At 61.6% G+C, this 18,117-nt stretch overlaps 1 protein-coding gene across 1 annotated transcript; it reads left to right on the top strand.

The window, feature by feature from the left end:
* Window positions 1–60: 60 nt before the first annotated feature.
* LOC115916716 (epoxide hydrolase 3-like) lies at window positions 61–15,553 on the top strand (the record flags this gene model as incomplete). The annotated part of the gene is given in 9 exon segments (XM_030970454.1): window positions 61–187; window positions 1,887–2,041; window positions 4,201–4,243; window positions 5,870–5,955; window positions 6,783–6,954; window positions 6,956–7,082; window positions 8,361–8,464; window positions 12,595–12,677; window positions 15,322–15,553. Coding segments are annotated over 9 exon segments (1,129 nt in total), but the record flags the coding sequence as incomplete, so codon positions are not given.
* Window positions 15,554–18,117: the final 2,564 nt, after the last annotated feature.

The raw sequence follows: 18,117 nt of genomic DNA, 5'->3' as shown, positions 1-18,117 counted from the left end.
CCCCAAAATCCCCATTTTTGGGTCCATCCCCCCCAAAATCCCGAATTTCTGGGGTTGCAGGGCCGGAGCTGAAGCCCCTGGAGGGGGGAGGGGCTCGGGCCGTGATCCGCCCCCGGAAGCGACGCCGCCCGCCCCGGACAAGGAGCGGCAGAAACCGGAGCCCAAAACGCCCGTGGCCCCCAAAAAGGTAACGAGGAAAATTCCAATTTTGGGGGGAAAAAAAAAAAATCGGGTAAAAAACCCCCAAATTTTGGGCAAAAACCGCCGAATTTTGGGCAAAAACCACCAAATTTTGGGCAAAAAAAAAAAAATCCCAAATTTTCGGCAAAAAATTCCCAGATCTGGGGGAAAAAACCCAAATTATGGAAAAAAAAAAAAAAACTAAATGTTGGGGAAAAAAAACCCCGAAATTTTGGAAAAAATAAACCAACTTTATTTTGTGGTAAAAACCCCAAAATTTTGGGCAAAAAGAATCCAAATTTTTGGGAAAAAAAACCCCACAGATTTTGGGGAAAAAAAAACCCTAAGTTTTGGGGGAAAAAACAAATTTTGGAGAAAAAATGCCCAAATTTTGGACAAAAATTTCCCAGTTTTTGGGGAAAAAAAAAATTCCCAGATTTGGGGAAAAAAAATCCTAATTTTTGGTAAAAAAAACCCCAAATTTGGGGCGAAAAACCCCCCAAGTTTTGGGGAAAAAAACCCCAAATTTGGGGCAAAAAACCAGGCTGAGGGAGCTGGGGAGCTCCAGGGTTGGGTCTGGGCAAAGCTCCTGAGATCCCACCAGGCTGAGGGACCTGGAGAAGCTCCTGAGATCCCACCAGGCTGAGGGACCTGGAGAAGCCCCTGAGATCCCACCAGGCTGAGGGACCTTCAGAAGCTCCTGAGATCCCACCAGGTTGGCTCCAGGTCCTCAGGACAAAGCCCTTGGAGGATCCCATGGTGTCCACCATGGTTCTGGTGGATCCCAGACCTCGTGGCTGGATCTGGGAGAACCTCCTGAGATCCCACCAGGCTGAGGGACCTTCAGAAGCCACTGAGATCCCACTGGGTTGGCTCCTCAGGACAAAGCCACCAGAGGATCCCATGGTGTCCACCATGGTTCTGGTGGATCTTGGTGGATCCCAGACCTCGTGGCTGGATCTGGGAGAACCCCTTTGAGATCCCACCATGCTGAGGGAGCTGGAGAACTCCAGGAATGGGTGTGGGAGAAGCCCCTGAGATCCCACCAGGCTGAGGGACCTTGAGAACCTCCTGAGATCCCACCAGGCTGAGGGACCTTGAGAACCTCCTGAGATCCCACCAGGCTGAGGGACCTTGAGAACCTGCTGAGATCCCACCAGGCTGAGGGAACTCCAGGTTGGCTCCAGGTCCTCAGGACAAAGCCACCAGAGGAACCCATGGTGTCCACCATGGTTTTGGTGGATCCTGGTGGATCCCAGACCTCGTGGGTGGATCTGGGAGAACCCCTTTGAGATCCCACCAGGCTGAGGGACCTGGAGGACTCCAGGGTTGGATCTGGGAGAACCTGCTGAGATCCCACCAGGCTGAGGGACCTTCAGAAGCTCCTGAGATCCCACCAGGCTGAGGGAGCTGGAGAACTCCAGGAATGGGTGTGGGAGAAGCCCCTGAGATCCCACCAGGCTGAGGGACCTTGAGAACCTGCTGAGATCCCACCAGGCTGAGGGACCTGGAGAACTCCAGGGTTGGATCTGGGAGAACCTGCTGAGATCCCACCAGGCTGAGGGAACTCCAGGTTGGCTCCAGGTTCAGGACAAAGCCACCAGAGGATCCCATGGTGTCCACCACAGTTTTGGTGGATCCTGGTGGATCCCAGACCTCGTGGTGACCTCGTGGTGGCCTGGTGGTGACTCCCCCATCTCCTGCAGGACCTGAAGATCAAGAACATGGGCTCGTGGGCGTCGCTGGTGCAGAAGCACCCGGCGGCGCCGGCGGCGGCGGCCAAGTCCTCGAGCGACTCCTTCGAGCAGTTCAAGCGGGGCGAGAAGGAGGAGCGAAGGCCCTCAAGGCCCAGGCCGAGCAGGTGGAGCGCGAGAAGGAGCGGCTCAGGAGGGAGCAGGAGAGGATGAGGTGAGGGCGGCGCCTGCGGGGACGGCAGGAGGAGCTCCAGGGACACCGGTGGGAGCTGCTCACACACCAGCAGGGACACCACAGACACCACCAGGGACACCACAAACACCACCAGGACACCAAAACCATCACCAGAGACACCACTAACACCATAGGATCTCCACAGCACGCTCACACACACCAGCAGGGACACCACAGATCACAAACACCACCAGGGACACCACAAACACCACCAGAAACACCACAACAACCATCACCAGGGACACCACAAACACCACAGACACCAAAAATCACCAAACACCATAGGATCTCCACAGACACCCACCGCGAACACTGCTCACACACCAGCAGGGACACCACAAACACCACCAGAGACACCACAAACACCACCAGGGACACCAAAACCACCACCAGAGACACCACCAACACCACCAGGGACACCAAAACCATCACCACAGAACTCCACAAACACCACCAGGGACACCAAAACCATCACCACAGAACTCCACAAACACCACCAGGAGCTGCTCAAACACCAGCAGGGACACCACAAACACCACCAGGGACACCAGCACCTGCGGCTCAAGGTACGCGGGGTTTTGGGGGTTTGGGGGTCCTGGGGATTTTGGGGGGTCCTGGAGAGGTTCTGGGACGGCACCTTCGGGGAGCACCGGCACCTGCGGCTCAAGGTACGGGGGGCACGGGGGGGTTGGGGGGTCCTGGGGGTTCTGGGACGGCACCTTCGGGGAGCACCGGCACCTGCGGCTCAAGGTACGGGGGGATTGGAGGGGTTTGGGGGGTCCTGGGGGGATTTTGGGGGTCCTGGAGGGGTTCTGGGATGGCACCTTCGGGGAGCACCGGCACCTGCGGCTCAAGGTACGGGGGTTTTGGGGGTTTGGGGGGTCCTGGGGGGATTTTGGGGGAATTTTGGGTCTATTTTAGGGGTCCTGGAGGGGTTTTGGGGGTCCTGGAGGGGTTTTGGGGGGATTTGGGTCGATTTTGGGGGTCCTGGAGGGGTTTTGGGGGATTTGGGTCGATTTTTGGGGGTCCTGGAGGGTTTTTGGGAGGTTTGGGGGTCCTGGGGGTCCTTTTGGGGGTTTTGGGGGGTTTTGGGACGGCACCTTCGGGGAGCACCGGCACCTGCGGCTCAAGGTACAGGGGGTTTGGAGGGTTTGGGGGATTGGGGAGATTTCGGGGGCCTGGGGGGATTTTAGAGGGTTTTGGGGGGATTTTAGGGCGATTTTTTGGGGATCCTGGAGGGGTTTTGGGAGGATTTTGGGGCGATTTTGGGGGTCCCTGGAGGGTTTTGGGGGGTCCTGGACGGGTTTTGGGGGATTTGGGGGTCCTGGAGGGGTTTGGGGGGTTTTGGGACCGCACCTTCGGGAGCACCGGCACCTGCGGCTCAAGGTACGTGGGGGGGTTTGAAGGGGATTGGGGAGATTTTGGGGTCCTGGGTGGATTTTAGAGGGGTTTTGGGGGGATTTTGGGGCGATTTTTGGGGGTCCTGGAGGGGTTTGGGGGGATTTGGGACGGCACCTTCGGGGAGCACCGGCACCTGCGGCTCAAGGTACGGGAGTACGGGGGGTTTGGGGGGATTTTGGGGGTCCTGGGGGGATTTTGGGGGAATTTTGGGTCTATTTTAGGGGTCCTGGAGGGGTTTTGGGGGTCCTGGAGGGTTTTGGGGGGGTTTTGTGTCGATTTTGGGGGTCCTGGAGGGGTTTTGGGGGGATTTGGGGGTCCTGGGGGGATTTTTAGAGGGGTTTTGGGGGGGATTTTGGGGCCATTTTGGGGGGTCCTGGAGGGGTTTTTGGGGGATTTGGGACGGCACCTTCGGGGAGCACCGGCACCTGCTGCTCAAGGTACGGGGGGCACGGGGGGTTTGGGGGGTCCTGGGGGGATTTTGGGGGTCCTGGGGGGATTTTGGGGAATTTTGGGTCTATTTTAGGGGTCCTGGAGGGGTTTTGGGGGTCCTGGAGGGGTTTTGGGGGGATTTGGGTCGATTTTGGGGGTCCTGGAGGGGTTTTGGGGGGATTTGGGTCGATTTTGGGGGTCCTGGAGGGGTTTTGGGGGGATTTGGGGGTCCTGGGGGGATTTTGGGGGTTTTGGGGGGTTTTGGGACGGCACCTTCGGGGAGCACCGGCACCTGCGGCTCAAGGTACGGGGGGGTTGGGGGGGGTTTGGGGGGTTGGGGGAGATTTTGGGGGTCCTGGGGGGGTTTTAGGGGGTTTTGGGGGGATTTTAGGGCGATTTTTGGGGATCCTGGAGGGGTTTTGGGAGGATTTTGGGGCGATTTTGGGGGTCCTGGAGGGGTTTTGGGGGTCCTGGAGGGGTTTTGGGGGGATTCGGGGGGTCCTGGGGGGTTTTGGGGGTCCTGGAGGGGTTTTGGGGGGTTTTGGGACGGCACCTTCGGGGAGCACCGGCACCTGCGGCTGAAGGTACGGGGGTACGGGGGGTTTGGGGGGTCCTGGGGGGATTTTGGGGGTCCTGGGGGGATTTTGGGGCGATTTTTGGGGGTCCTGGAGGGGGTTTTGGGGGTCCTGGGAGGATTTTGGGGCGATTTTTGGGGGTCCTGGGGGGGTTTTGGGACGGCACCTTTGGGGAGCACTGGCACCTGAGGTTGCGGGTACGGGGATGTTTGGGGGGGACTGGGCGGGTTTGGGGGCGATTTTGGGGGTCCTGGGGGGATTTTGGGGGTCCTGGAGGGGTTTTAGAGGGGTTTTGGGGGGATTTCGGGGCGATTTTGGGGGTTTTGGGGGGATTTTGGGACGGCACCATCGGGGAGCACCGGCACCTGGAGATCAAGGTGAGGGGGTACGGGGGGTTTGGGGGGATTTTGGGGGGGATTTTTGGGGGTCCTGGGGGGATTTGGGGGGTCCTGGAGGGGTTTTAGAGGGGTTTTGGGAGGATTTTGGGGCGATTTTTGGGGTCCTGGAGGGGTTTTGGGTGGCTCGGGGGGGGATTTTGGGGGGTCCTGAGGGGATCTGGGGGATCCTAGGGGGAATTTGGGGGCTTTTGGGGGGATTTTGGGGAGATTTTAGGAGGATTTTGGGGGAGTTTTGAGGGGTTCTGGGGGATTTGGGGAGCATTTTCGGAGCATTTGGAGGGGATTCTGGGGGGTTTGGGGGGTTTGGGGGGTCTTGGAGGGGTTTGGGGGGTTTTGGGGATTTTTTGGGGTTTTTTTTTGGGCTTTAGGGGCATTTTAGGGGGACATTTGGGGGGATTTGGGGGGTTCTGGGGCGGGGGGTGTTGGGGGGTCTGAGGAGGTTTTGGGGCGTCCTGGGGATAATTTGGGGGGATTTTGGGGGGTTCTGAGGAGCAGATTGGGTGATTTGGGGGGGTGGTGGGGGAGGATTTGGGAGATCTTGGGGTGTCCTGGGGGATTTTGGGGGATCCTGGGGGGGATTTGGGGGGGTCCTGGAAGTGACTGGGGGTCCTGGGGGGGATTTTTGGGGCATTTTAGGGGCATATGGGGAGGTTTTGGGGGGTCCGGGGGGGGATTTGGGGGGGTTGGGGAGGTTCAGGGGCATTTTGGGGAATTTGGGGAATTTTTGGGGACCTTTTAGGGGCATTTCTGCTGGATTTTTTTAGGGGATTTTTGGGCGAATTTGGGGGGGATTTGGGGCCATTTTTGGGACCTTTTAGGGGAATTTTTTTTGCTGGATTTTTTTGGGGGGGGGGGATTTTTGGGAGGAATTTTGGGGGGGCGGGGCTGCTTTGAGGCTGTCCCCAAGGTGTCCCTGTCCCCCTTTGTCCCCAATGTCCCCCCCGGTGGTGTCCCCAGGGCTCGGGGCTGCGTCTCCATTACGTCACTCGGGGTCCCCCCGGGGCCCCCCTGATGCTGCTGCTCCACGGCTTCCCCCAGAACTGGTCAGTGTCCCCAAATGTCCCCAAATGTCCCCAAATGTCACCAAGTGTCCCCAAATGTCACCAAATGTCACCAAATGTCCCCAAGGGTCCCCCAAGTGTCCCCCAGGTGTCCCCAAAGTGTCCCCAAGGGTCACCAAGGGTCCCCCAAGTGTCCCCAAGGTGTCCCCAAAGTGTCCCCAAGGGTCACCAAGTGTCCCCAAGGGTCCCCAAGGGTCCCCCAAGTGTCCCCAAGGTGTCCCCCCGAGGGTCCCCATGTGTCCCCAGGTGTCCCCACACCCCCCCTGCCCCTGTCCCCTTGGTGCCACCTCTGTCCCCAGGTGTCCCCAGGTGTCCTCCACACATGCCCAGCTGTCCCCAGGGTGTCACCACTGTCCCCAGTTGTCCCCAGCTGTCCCCACGGTGTCCCCACGCTGTCTCCGCGCTGTCCCCGCGTGTCCCCAGCTGTCCCCACGTGTCCCCAGTTGTTCCCAGCTGTACCCAGGGTGTCCCCAGCTGTCCCCACAGTGTCCTCAGGGTGTCCCCACGCTGTCCCCAGCTGTCCCCAGCTGTCCCCGCTTGTCCCCAGCTGTCCCCGCGTGTCCCCAGGGTGTCCCCATGCTGTCCCCAGGTGTCCCCAGCTGTCCCCAGCTGTCCCCGCTTGTCCCCAGCTGTCCCCGCGTGTCCCCAGGGTGTCCCCATGCTGTCCCCAGGGTGTCCCCCGGGTGTCACCGCTGTCCCCGCGCTGTCCCCAGGGTATCCCCACGCTGTCCCCAGCTGTCCCCTCAGCTGTCCCCAGGTGTCCCCAGCTGTCCCCCAGCTGTCCCCCCAGCTGTCCCCGCTGTCCCCAGGTTCTGCTGGCGCCACCTGCTGCCCGAGCTGAGCGCGCGGTTCCGGGTGGTGGCGCTGGACCTGCGCGGCTGCGGGGACTCGGAGAAGCCGCGGGGCCGGGAGCGCTACCGGCTGGAGCTGCTGCTCGGCGACATCCGCGACGTCATCGAGGCGCTGGGGACACCGGCGGGCGCGCCCGCGCTGCGTCCTGGTGGGACACGACTGGGGAGGGGTCCTGGCCTGGGAGGTGGCCTCGAGTCACCCCCGGCTGGTGGAGAAGCTGGTGGTGATGGACGCGCCCCACAGGGGGGTGATGGCAGGTGACACCGGGGACACCGGGGACATTGGGGACATTGGGGACATTGGGGGTGGTGATGGACGCGCCCCACAGGGGGGTGATGGCAGGTGACAGCGGGGACACCGGGGACACCAGGGACACTGGGGACATTGGGGACATTGGGGGCATTGGGGACATTGGGGGTGGTGATGGGCCGCCCCCACAGGGGGGTGATGGCAGGTGACAGGGGACACCGGGGGATGTTGGGGACCATTGGGGACATTGGGGACATTGGGGGCATTGGGGACATTGGGGGTGGTGATGGACGCGCCCCACAGGGGGTGATGGCAGGTGACACCGGGGACACCGGGGACACCAGGGACACTGGGGACACTGGGGACATTGGGGGTGGTGATGGACGCGCCCCACAGGGCGGTGATGGCAGGTGACAGGGGACACCGGGGATGTTGGGGACACTGGGGACATTGGGGACATTGGGGGTGGTGATGGATGCGCCCCACAGGGGGGTGATGGCAGGTGACACCGGGGACACTGGGGACAGCGGGGGATGTTGGGGGCGTTGGGGACAATGGGGACACTGGGGACATTGGGGGGGATTGGGGGCGTTGGGGACAATGGGGATGTTGGGGACAGTGGGGACAGTGGGGACACCTGGGGACAATGGGGACAGCGGGGACAATGGGGGCATGAAGGGACATTGGGGGGATTGGGGACATTGGGGACATTGGGGGGATTGGGGACGTTGGGGACATTGGGGGGATTGGGGGTGGTGATGGACGCGCCCCACAGGGGGTGATGGCAGGTGACAGGGGACAGCGGGGACAGCAGGGGACATTGGGGCGCTGGGGACATTGAGGACATTGGGGACACTTTGGAATGTTGGGGACATTGGGGACACTGAGGACAATGGGGATGTTGGGGACCTTGGGGACACTGGGGACATTCGGGGTATTGGGGGCATTGGGGATGTTGGGGACATTGGGGACATTGGGGACCTTGGGGACAATGGGGACACGAGGGGACAGAGGGGGATGTTGGGGACATTGGGGGGATTGGAGACATTGGGAATACTTGGGGTCATTGGGGACACATTGGGGACACTGGGGGGACATTGGGGACGTTGGGGACTCTGGGGATACTGGGATCCCTGTCGCTGTCCCCACGGTGACGCTGTGGCATCCCTTTCCCTGTGGTGGCCCTGTCGCTGTCCCCACGGTGGCCCTGTCCCTGTGGTGGCCGCCCCATGGTGGCACGGCGGTGGCCCTGTCCCCACGGTGTCCCCTCCCTGTCCCCGTGCCAGCTTTCACCGCCCGTCACCCGTCGCAGCTGCTCCGCTCCTGTTACGTGTTCCTGTTCCAGCTGCCCTGGCTGCCCGAGCTGCTGCTGTCCCTGGCTGACTTCCAGGTCAGCCTGGCCCCTCTGTCCCCTCTGTCACCTCTGTCACCTCTGTCACCTCCCCGTCCCCTCTGTCCCCTCTGTGCCCCTTCTGTCCTCCCATCCCCTCTCTGTCCCCTCCCTGTCCCTTGTGTGTCCCCCCTGTCCCCTCCCGGTTCCCTCTGTCCCTCTGTCCCCTTCCTGTCCCCTCTGTCACTTCTTTGTCACCTCTGTCACCTCCCTGTCCCTCTGTCACCTCTCTGTCCCCTTCTGTCCCCTCCCTGTCCCTTGTGTGTCCCCCTGTCCCCCCTCTGTCCCCTCCCTGTCCCCTGTCCCTCTGTCCCTTCTGTCCCCTCCCTGTCCCCTCCAGGTTCCCTCTGTCCCCTCCCTGTCCCCTCTGTCCCTCTGTCCCCTCTGTCACCTCCCTGTCCCTTCTGTCCCCCTGTCCCCTCCCTGTCACCTCTCTGTCCCCTCTGTCCCCTCCTTGTCCCCTCTCTGTCCCTCTGTCCCTCTGTCCCCTTCTGTCCCCTCTGTCCCCTCCTTGTCCCTCTGTCACTTCCCTGTCCCCCCTCTGTCCCCTCCCTGTCCCCTCGGTGCCATCTGCCACCCCAAGGAGCTCCTCAAGGGGTGACACCGATCCTCGAAGCTTTGTCCCCCTCTCTGTCCCAAATTTTGGGGCTGGTGGCACCACCCAGACCTTGTGTCCCCCACTTTGTCCCCAATTTCAGGCTGTTTGCCACCACCCAGCTGCCACATTTTCGGGGTCCCAGCACCTCCCACCCCCATTTTCCCCATTTCGCCCCCAATTTTTGGGGTCCCAGCACCTCCCAACCCCCATTTTCCCCATTTCGCCCCCAATTTTTGGGGTCCCAGCACCTCCCAACCCCCATTTTCCCCATTTCGCCCCCAATTTTTGGGGTCCCAGCACCTCCCACCCCCCATTTTCCCCATTTTGTCCCCAGTTTTGGGGGGGTTTGGTGCTACCCAGCCCAAATTTCCCCCATTTGTCCCCAATTTTGGGTGTCCCCCCATTTTGTCACCAATTTTCGGTGTCCCCCCAGCCCTGATTTCCCCATTTTGTCCCCAAATTCTCGGTGACCCCTTGGTGTCCCCCAGCCCTAATTTCTGCCATTTCATCCCCAATTTTCGGGGTCATGGCACCCCCCAACCCTTGTTTTCCCCATCCCCCATTTTATCCCAAATTTTGGGGGGTTTGGTGCCACCCAGCCCTGATTTCCCCCACTTTGTCCCCAGTTCTTGGTGTCCCCCCAGCCCTGATTTCCCCCATTTTGTCCCCAATTTTTGGTGTCCCCTGGTGTTCCCCCAGCCCTGATTTTCCCTATTTTCCCCCCAATTTCCTTCAGTGTCCCCCCACTTTGTCCCCCAATTCTTGGTGTCCCCCTTCGGTGTCCCCAGTTTTTGGTGTCCCCCCATTTTGTCCCCAGTTTTGGGTGTCCCCAGTTTTGGGTGTCCCCAATTTTCTGTGTCCCCAATTTTGGGTTGCCCTGGTGTCCCCCCCAGTGTGCGTTCTCTCCTTTCCTTCCTCGCCTCCCCAGTCCCTTTTCCCATTGTCCCCAATTTTGGGTGTGCCCCGTGGTGTCCCCCCAGCCCTGATTTCCTCCACTTTGTCCCCAGTTTTTGTTCCCCCCCCATTTTGTCCCTAATTTTCACCTTCCCCCCCCATTTTATCCCCAATTTTTGGGGTCCCAGAACCCCCTAATTTTTCCCCCAATTTTTTTTTTGGATGTCCCCCATTGGGTGTGCCCCCCAGCCCTGATTTCCCCCATTTTTCCCCAATTTTCGGTGCCCCCCCAGCTGGTGTGGTGGTTCCTGACCAGCGCCCCCCAGCCCTGATTTCCCCTATTTTATCCCAAATTTTTGGGCTCCCATTGCCCCCAGCCCTTCCCAAATTTGTCCCCCCATTTCCCCTCCCCCTTTTGGGATTTCCCCTCCATTTTTATCCAATTTTTTGAGTGCCCCCCAAGCCCTGATTTCCCCCATTTTCTCCCCAATTTCGGGTGCCCCCCAGCCCTGATTTCTTGTTCCCCCGGTGGGGTGCCCCCAACCCTGATTTCCCCCATTTTCCTCCCAATTTTGGGTGTCCCCCCAGCCCTGATTTCCCCCCAATTTTGGGTGCCCTCCCAGCTGGTGCAGTGGTTCCTGACCAGCGCCCCCCCCAATTTTGATTTCCCCATTTCCCCCCAATTTTGGGTGCCCCCAGCCCTGATTTCCCCATTTCCCCCAATTTTGGGTTCCCCCGCCCTGATTTCCCCCATTTTTCCCCTATTTGTGCCCCCAGCTGGTGCGCGGTGGTTCCTCCAAACCCCATTTCCCATTTTCTCCCCAATTTCTGTTGTCCCCTCAGCCCTGATTTCCCCCATTTTTCCCCAATTTTGGGTGCCCCCCAAGCCCCATTTCCCCCCTCCCCCAATTTCTCCCATTTGGGGCTTTCTCCCCCCGCTTTTTTCCCATTTTCCTCCCAATTTTCGGTGTCCCCCCCCCCCCTTCCCCAATTTTTGGGGTCCCCAGCTGGTGCGGTGGTTCCTGACCAGCGCCCTGACCCATCCCGGACCCCGCGGGGGGCGCCCAGGACTCGCTCCTTCAGCCCCACCGCGGCCCCCCCCTTCTACCCACCCAACTGTCGGTGGCTGGGGGGGGCTCCCCCCGTGGGGGTCCCCCCCCTTGTTTTGGTGACCCCAGGTGGGGTCCCGGGGTTGCTCCCCAGGTGGGGGTTTGGGGCCCCAGTTGGTTTGGGTTGGACCCCCATTGGTTTTTCCCGGGTTTTGGGGTGCTCCCAGGGTTTGGGATGTCCCCAGTTGGGTTTGGGTGCTTCCCAGTTGGGTTTGGGGGGGCCCCCCCCTAGTTGAGTTTGGGTTGTTCCCCCCCCATTTTCCTTCCATTTTGGGGTGTCACCCCATTGAGATGTCCCCCGGTTTGGTCTGGGTGCTCCCCAGTTGGGTTTTTGGGATGCTCCACCAGTTGGGTTTGGGTGACCTCAGTTGGGTGGTTGTGGTGGTGGACCCCATTGGGTGCTCCCAGTTGGGTTTGGGTGATCCCAGTGGGGTGTTGCACCCCTTGGTGCTCAGTTTTTGGGATGCTCCCAGTTGGGTTTGGGTGCTCCCAGTTGGGTTTTTGGGTGCTCCCAGTTGGGCGTGGGGCCCCCAGTGGTTTGGGTGTCCAAAGGTGGCTTTGCTGTGGTTGGTTGTGGGAGTGCCACCATTTGTGGGGTGCTCCAGTTGGGTTTGGGTGCTCCCAGTTGGGTTTGGGATGCTCAGGCGGCAGGGGGGACCTGGGTGGTCCCAGTTGGGTGGTTGTGGTGAACCCCATTGAGATGTTCCCAGTGGTTGGGTGCCCCAATTTTGGGTGGTGACCCCCCATTGGATGATCCCAGTTGTTTTGGGGGTCCCACGTGGTGGTCCCCCATTGGGTGTCCCAGCTTGGTTTGGGTGCTCCCAGCTGGGTTTGGGTGCTCCCAATTGGGTGGTGGAGACCTGATTGTGCGTGTTCCCCAGTTGGGTGGCTGTGGTGGTGAGACCCCATTGAGATGTTCCTGTGCAGTTGGGCGTTTTGGGTGCTCCCAGTTGAGTGGTGTGGGACCCCACTGGGTGCTCCCAGCTCCCAGTTGCTTGGGATGCTCCCTAGCTGGGCTCTTAACTTTGGGCTGCAGGTGGGTGGTTGGGGTGGTGGGACCCCAAGGTGACCTTGTAGCTGGGCTTGGGTGTGATCCTAGTTGGTGGTGGGACCCCCATTGGGTGCCCTGACCCCAGTTGGGGGGTTTGGGATGTCTCCCAGCTGGGTTTGGGATGCTCATTGGGTGCGGGCCCCATTGGGGTGGGGACCCCAGTTGGGTGGTCCGCCCCAGTTCGCCCCAGTTGGGGGGCTCATTGGGTGCCCCACCTGGGTGCTGGACCCCAGCGTTTGGGTGCTCCTAGTTGGGTTTGGGGTGCTCCCCCAGTTGGGTTTGGGTGACCCCAGTTGGACCAGTACCTCAGCTGGGTTGGTTGTGGTGGTGGGACCCCCATTGGGTGCTCCCAGTTGGGTTTGGGATGCCCCCAGTTGGGTTTGGGATGCTCTTGGGTGGCCCTCGTGCCTGCACATGTTGGTCCCAGTTGGGTTGGGTTGTGGGGTGAGACCCCACTGTGCTCTTGTTGTGTTCCCAGTTGGCTGCTCCCTTTGGGCTCCCTTGTGGGTGGTGGGACCCCCACTGGATGATCCCAGCTGGGGTGGTGGGGGTGGTCCGAAGGTGGGGGAACCCATTGGGTGATCCCAGCTTGTTTGGGTGCTCCCAGTTGGTTTGGGTGTCTCCTGGGTGGTGAGACCTTTGGGTGTTCCCAGTGGTGTGGTTGAGACCCCATTGGCCCGTTTGGGTTTGGGGCCCCAGGGGGGACCCTTGGGTGCCCCAGTGGGTTTGGGTGCTCCCAGGGGGTAGCCTCCAGGGGGGGGTGTGTGGACCCCAATGGGCGCCCAGTTGGGGGGTGTCCCAGGTGACCCCACAGCGACCCCAGCCGGTTGGGATGTCCCCTGGGTTTGGGATGCTCAGTGGCCGCCACCCCCATTGGGTGCCCCCAGGGTTGGTTCCCCTCAGGACCTTTGGGGGGCATGGGTGGGGGCCCAGGGGGCCCCACGGGTGCTCCAGCTGGGGTGCCCCAGTGGGTGTCCCCGTTAGGGTTTTGGATGGGGATCCAGGTGGGTTTGGGTGGCCCAGTGTGAGTGGACGACCCCATTGGGTGGCCCATTGGCTTGGGTGCTCCCAGTTGGTTTGGGGTCCCCCTATGCTGTCGGTGTTGGGTGCCCCCAGTTGGGCTTGGGGTGCTCCCAGTGGGTGGTGGTGCGCCTGTGGCTGTAACCCCATATGAAGTTCCCAGCTGGGTTGGGGTGTCCGGTGGTGTGGGACCTCATTGGGTGCTCCCAGTTGGGTTTGCGCTGCCCCCTTCCGGTGGGTGACCCAGTTTGTTGGGGTGGTTGGGACCCCAAGGGTGATCCCAGTGTTTGGGTGATCCCAGTGGGGTGGTCGGACCCCATGGATCCCAGTTGGGTTTGGGTGTCTTTCTCATTGGGTGGTGGGACCCCATTGGGTGATCCAGTTGGGTGGTGGGACCTCATTGGGTGCTCCCAGTTGGGTTGTGGTAACCCATTGCCCCTGGTGCTTCCCAGTTGGGTTTGGGTTGGTCCCAGTGTGGGTTTGGGGTGACCCCAGTTGGGCTTGGGTGCCTCAGTGGGTTGTTGTGGTGGTGGGACCCCATACAAGTGATTTCCCAGTTGGGTCTGGGTGCTCCCAGTTGGGTGGTGGGATCCCATTGGGTGCTCCCAGTTGGGTTTGGGTGCCCTCAGTTGGGTGGTTGTGTGGGACCCCATTGAGATGTTCCCAGTTGGGTTTGGGTGCTCCCAGTTGGGTTTGGGTTCTGTTTCCAGTTGGGTTTGGGTGCTCCCAGTTGGGGTTTGGGTGCTCCCTAGTTGGGTTTTTTTTTGGGTGCTCCTTGGTTGTGGTTGGGACGCCCCATTGGGTGTTCCCAGTTGGGTTTGGGTGTGCTCCCAGTTGGGTTTGGGTGCTCCCAGTTGGGTGTCCTTTTGGGGTGATCCTGTTGGTGTAGTGGGGACCCCATTTTTTAGTGCTTTTATCTTTCTTTTTGATGCTCTCAGTTGGGTTTGGGTGACCCCAGTTGGGTGGTTGTGGTGGTGGGACCCCATTGGGTGTTCCCAGTTGGTTTGGGATGCTCCTAGCTGGGTTTGGGATGCTCTTGGTGGTGGGACCCCATTGGGTGCACCCCAGCTGCGTGGTGGTGACTCATTGGGTGTCCCCAGCTGCGTTTGGTGGGACCCCATTTGGGCTCCCGGGGGTTGGGTGGTCCCAGTTGGGTGGTGGGACCCCCATTGGGTGCTCCCAGTTGGGTTTGGGGTGCTCCCAGTTGGGTTTTGGGTGACCCCAGTGGGTGGTTGGGTGGTGGGACCCCAATGGGTGTCCCAGTTGTGGTGTGGGGTGCTGGGATGTCCCAGTTGGGTTTGGGTGTTCCCAGTTGGTGGTTGTGGTGGTGAGACCCCATTGGGTGCTCCCAGTTGGGTTTGGGGTGGTCCCAGTTGGGTTGGGGTGTCTCTCAGTTGGGTTTGGGATGTTCCCAGCTGGGCTTGGGTGCCTTTGGGGTGGTGGGACCCCATTGGGTGATCCCAGTTGGGTTTGGGTGCCCCCAGTTGGGTGGTGGGACCCCATTTGGATGCTCCCAGCTGGCTTTGGGTGCTCCGGTTGGGGTGTGTCCAGGTGTCCTTGATCCTCTCCCCTGTGTCCCCAGGTGTCCCCAGGTGTCCTGACCCTGTCCCCATGTCCCCATGTCCCCCAGGTGTCCCCAAGTGTCCCCAAGGTGTCCCCCAGGTGTCCCTGACCCCTGTCCCCCATGTCCCCCCCGCCCAACCAAGTGTCCCATAAACCTCAACCTCCCCCAGGTGTCCCCAAGGTGTCCCCTAAGGTGTCCGTGACCTGTCCCCATGTCCCCAGGTGTCCCCAGGTGTCCCCAGGTGTCCCCCACTCCCAGGTGTCCCCCCCATGTTCCCCAGGTGTCCCCAGGTGTCCCCAAGGTGTCCCTGACCTGTCCCCAGGTGTCCGTGACCCTGTCCCCATGTTCCCCAGGTGTCCCCAGGTGTCCCCAAGGTGTCCCTGACCTGTCCCGTGTCCCCCATGTGTCCCCAGGTGTCCCCAGGTGTCCCCAAGGTGTCCCCAGGTGTCCCCAGGTGTCCCTGACCTGTCCCCAGGTGTCCGTGACCCTGTCCCCATGTTCCCCAGGTGTCCCCAGGTGTCCCCAAGGTGTCCCTGACCTGTCCCCAGGTGTCCCTGACCCTGTCCCCATGTTCCCCAGGTGTCCCCAGGTGTCCCTGACCTGTCCCCTCCCCCTCCCCAGGGCCACGCCCATCCCGCGGGAGCCGCCCCCTCCCCCCACGCTGCTGCTCTGGGGCTCCCGCGACGCCTTCCTGGACCCGCGCCTTGGCCCCGCCCACCTGCGCTGGCTCCGCCCCTCCGCCCGCCTCCGCCTCCTGCCCGGCGCCTCCCATTGGCTGCCCGAGGAGAGGCCCGGCCCCCTGGCCAAGCTGATTGGAGAGTTCCTGGGGGGAGGGGCCGAGGAGGGTTCGTAGCCACGCCCAGGATGGGGGGAGGGGCAGAGAGGGGGTGGGGGAAGGGCGGGGTTTGGGAGGGGGTGGGGCCTCAACATCTGGATGGGGGCGCCGATGGATGATGGGACCCCCAACATCTGGAATGAGGACTTAGAAATTTGGGTGATGGGACCCCCAACATCTGGCATGGGGGCCCCTCCCAGTGTTGGGAGAGTCCTGGTTGGGACCCCAACATCTGGATGAGGACCTCAACATCTGGGCGGGACCCCCAAAGGTCAAGGGTGAGCGGGGACCCCCAACATCTGGAATGGGGACCCCCAAAATTCCAGCGAGAGACGCGCCTCTTCCGCGTTTGGGCGGTGCTTTGTTCTGATTGGCCCGCGTTCGCGTCAATCAAAGCGGTAAGCCAATCGAAGCGCTGTTTCTCGGTTCTCTGTTTTTATTGGTCTATTTGACTGTCAATCAAGAGTTCGAGCCAATCACAACGCGTAGAGGGCGGCTCATTTCCGCTTGAACACTCAGCGCTTCCGCGTTTGCGCGGTGCTCGTTTCCGATTGGTCCGCGCTTCTGTCAATCAGCGCCATGGACCAATCGCAGTGCGGCTGGGGGCGGGAAAGGCGGCGGCGGTGGGGGCGGCGCTCCGTGGGTCGCCTCGGTGTCACCAAATGTCCCCAAATGTCCCCAAGTGTCAGAAATGTCCCCTCAGTGTCCCCAGGTCTCGCCCTCAGTTTCTCCGCAGTGACACCAAATGTCCCAAATTGTCCCTTCAGTGTCACCTCAGTGCCACCTCAATGTCCCCAAATTTCCCCTCGGTGCCACCTCAGTGTCCCCTGTGTCCCCAAATGTCCCTCAGTGTCCCCTCAGTGTCCCCAAATGTCCCATCAGACACTGAGGTGACACTGGGGGACACTGAGGGGACATTTGGGGACACTGAGGGGACACCGAGGGGACACCGAGGTGACACTGGGGGACACTGAGGGGACATTTGGGGACACCGAGGTGACACTGGGGGACACTTGGTGACCCAGGGGACAGGAGGTGACAGTGAGGGGACAGAAGGTGGCGCAGAGGTGACATTGGGTGACAATGGGGACACTGAGGGGACACTTGGTGACACTGAGGGAACAGTGAGAGGCCGCTGAGGTGACATTGGTGACATTGGTGGCATTGGTGGCAGGAGGTGGCCGGGCCTGGCCGGGGCCGATAGCGCCCGGCCCTTCCTGTGGGGCCCTGGGGACATCCGGGGGTGGGGACAGCCTGGGGACAGTGCCACCCCCCCTTGGGGACATCCGGGGGTGGGGACAGGCCGTGTGGACTGGGGACACTCTGGGGACACCCTGGGGACAAGGGACAGGGGCTTGGGGGCATTGTGGGGACAGTGACAGGGACCTTGTGACACTGCCATGGGGACACCTTGGTGACAGTGCCACCCTGGGCTTGGGGACACCCCGGTGACAGTGGCACTCTGGAGACCACCTTGGGGACATCCCGGCCGTGGGGACACCGTGGGGACAGTGACACCCTTGGGGACATCCTGGCCGTGGGGACACCACCCGGGGGACACCGCCCTGGTGACGGTGACATTCGGGTGACAGGGACACGCTGGCCTTGGGGACACCACCCGGGGGACAGCACAGTGACAGGGACACCCGGGTGACACTGACCTGGGGACACCCTGGCCTTGGGGACACCACGGTCACAGTGACACCCTTGGGGACGCTGTGGTGACAGGGACACCTTGGTGACACCCTGAGGACACCCTGGTGACAGGGCCACCCTTGGGGACAGGGACACACCCTGGCCTTGGGGACATCACCCTGGGGACACCGTGGTGGCAGTGCCACCCTGGGCTTGGGGACACCCCAGTGACAATGACACCCTGGACAGTGCCCTGGGGACATCCTGGTGACAGGGACACCCTGGGGACACTCTGGGGACATTCTGGGCTTGGGGACACTGCCCTGGGGACACCCCGGTGACAGTGCCAGCCTGGGCTTGGGGACACCTTGGTGGCAGTGACACCCTTGGGGACACCCTGGGGACACCCTGGGGACATCCTGGTGACAGTGCCACCCTGAGCTTGGGGACACCTTGGTGGCAGTGGCACCCTTGGGGACACCACAGTGACAGTGGCACCCTCGGGGACACCCTGGGGACACCCTGGGGACACCCCGGTGACAGTGCCACCCTTGGGGACAGGGACACACCCTGGCCTTGGGGACATCACCCTGGGGACACCGTGGTGGCAGTGCCACCTCAGCCATGGGGTCACCCCAGTGACAATGACACCCTGGACAGTGCCCTGGGGACATCCTGGTGACAGGGACACCCTGGGGACACTCTGGGGACATTCTGGGCTTGGGGACACTGCCCTGGGGACACCCCGGTGACAGTGCCAGCCTGGGCTTGGGGACACCTTGGTGGCAGTGGCACCCTCGGGGACACCCTGGGGACACCCTGGGGACACCCCGGTGACAGTGCCACCCTGGGCTTGGGGACACCTTGGTGGCAGTGGCACCCTCGGGGACACCCTGGGGACACCCTGGGGACACTCTGGTGACAGTGCCACCCTGGGCTTGGGGACA

The sequence above is a fragment of the Camarhynchus parvulus genome, unplaced genomic scaffold (genome assembly GCF_901933205.1).
Source record: "Camarhynchus parvulus unplaced genomic scaffold, STF_HiC, whole genome shotgun sequence".
NCBI lineage: Eukaryota > Metazoa > Chordata > Aves > Passeriformes > Thraupidae > Camarhynchus > Camarhynchus parvulus.
The sequence above is the reverse complement of the archived record's forward strand: the minus strand, read 5'-3'. Positions and strand labels throughout refer to the sequence as shown.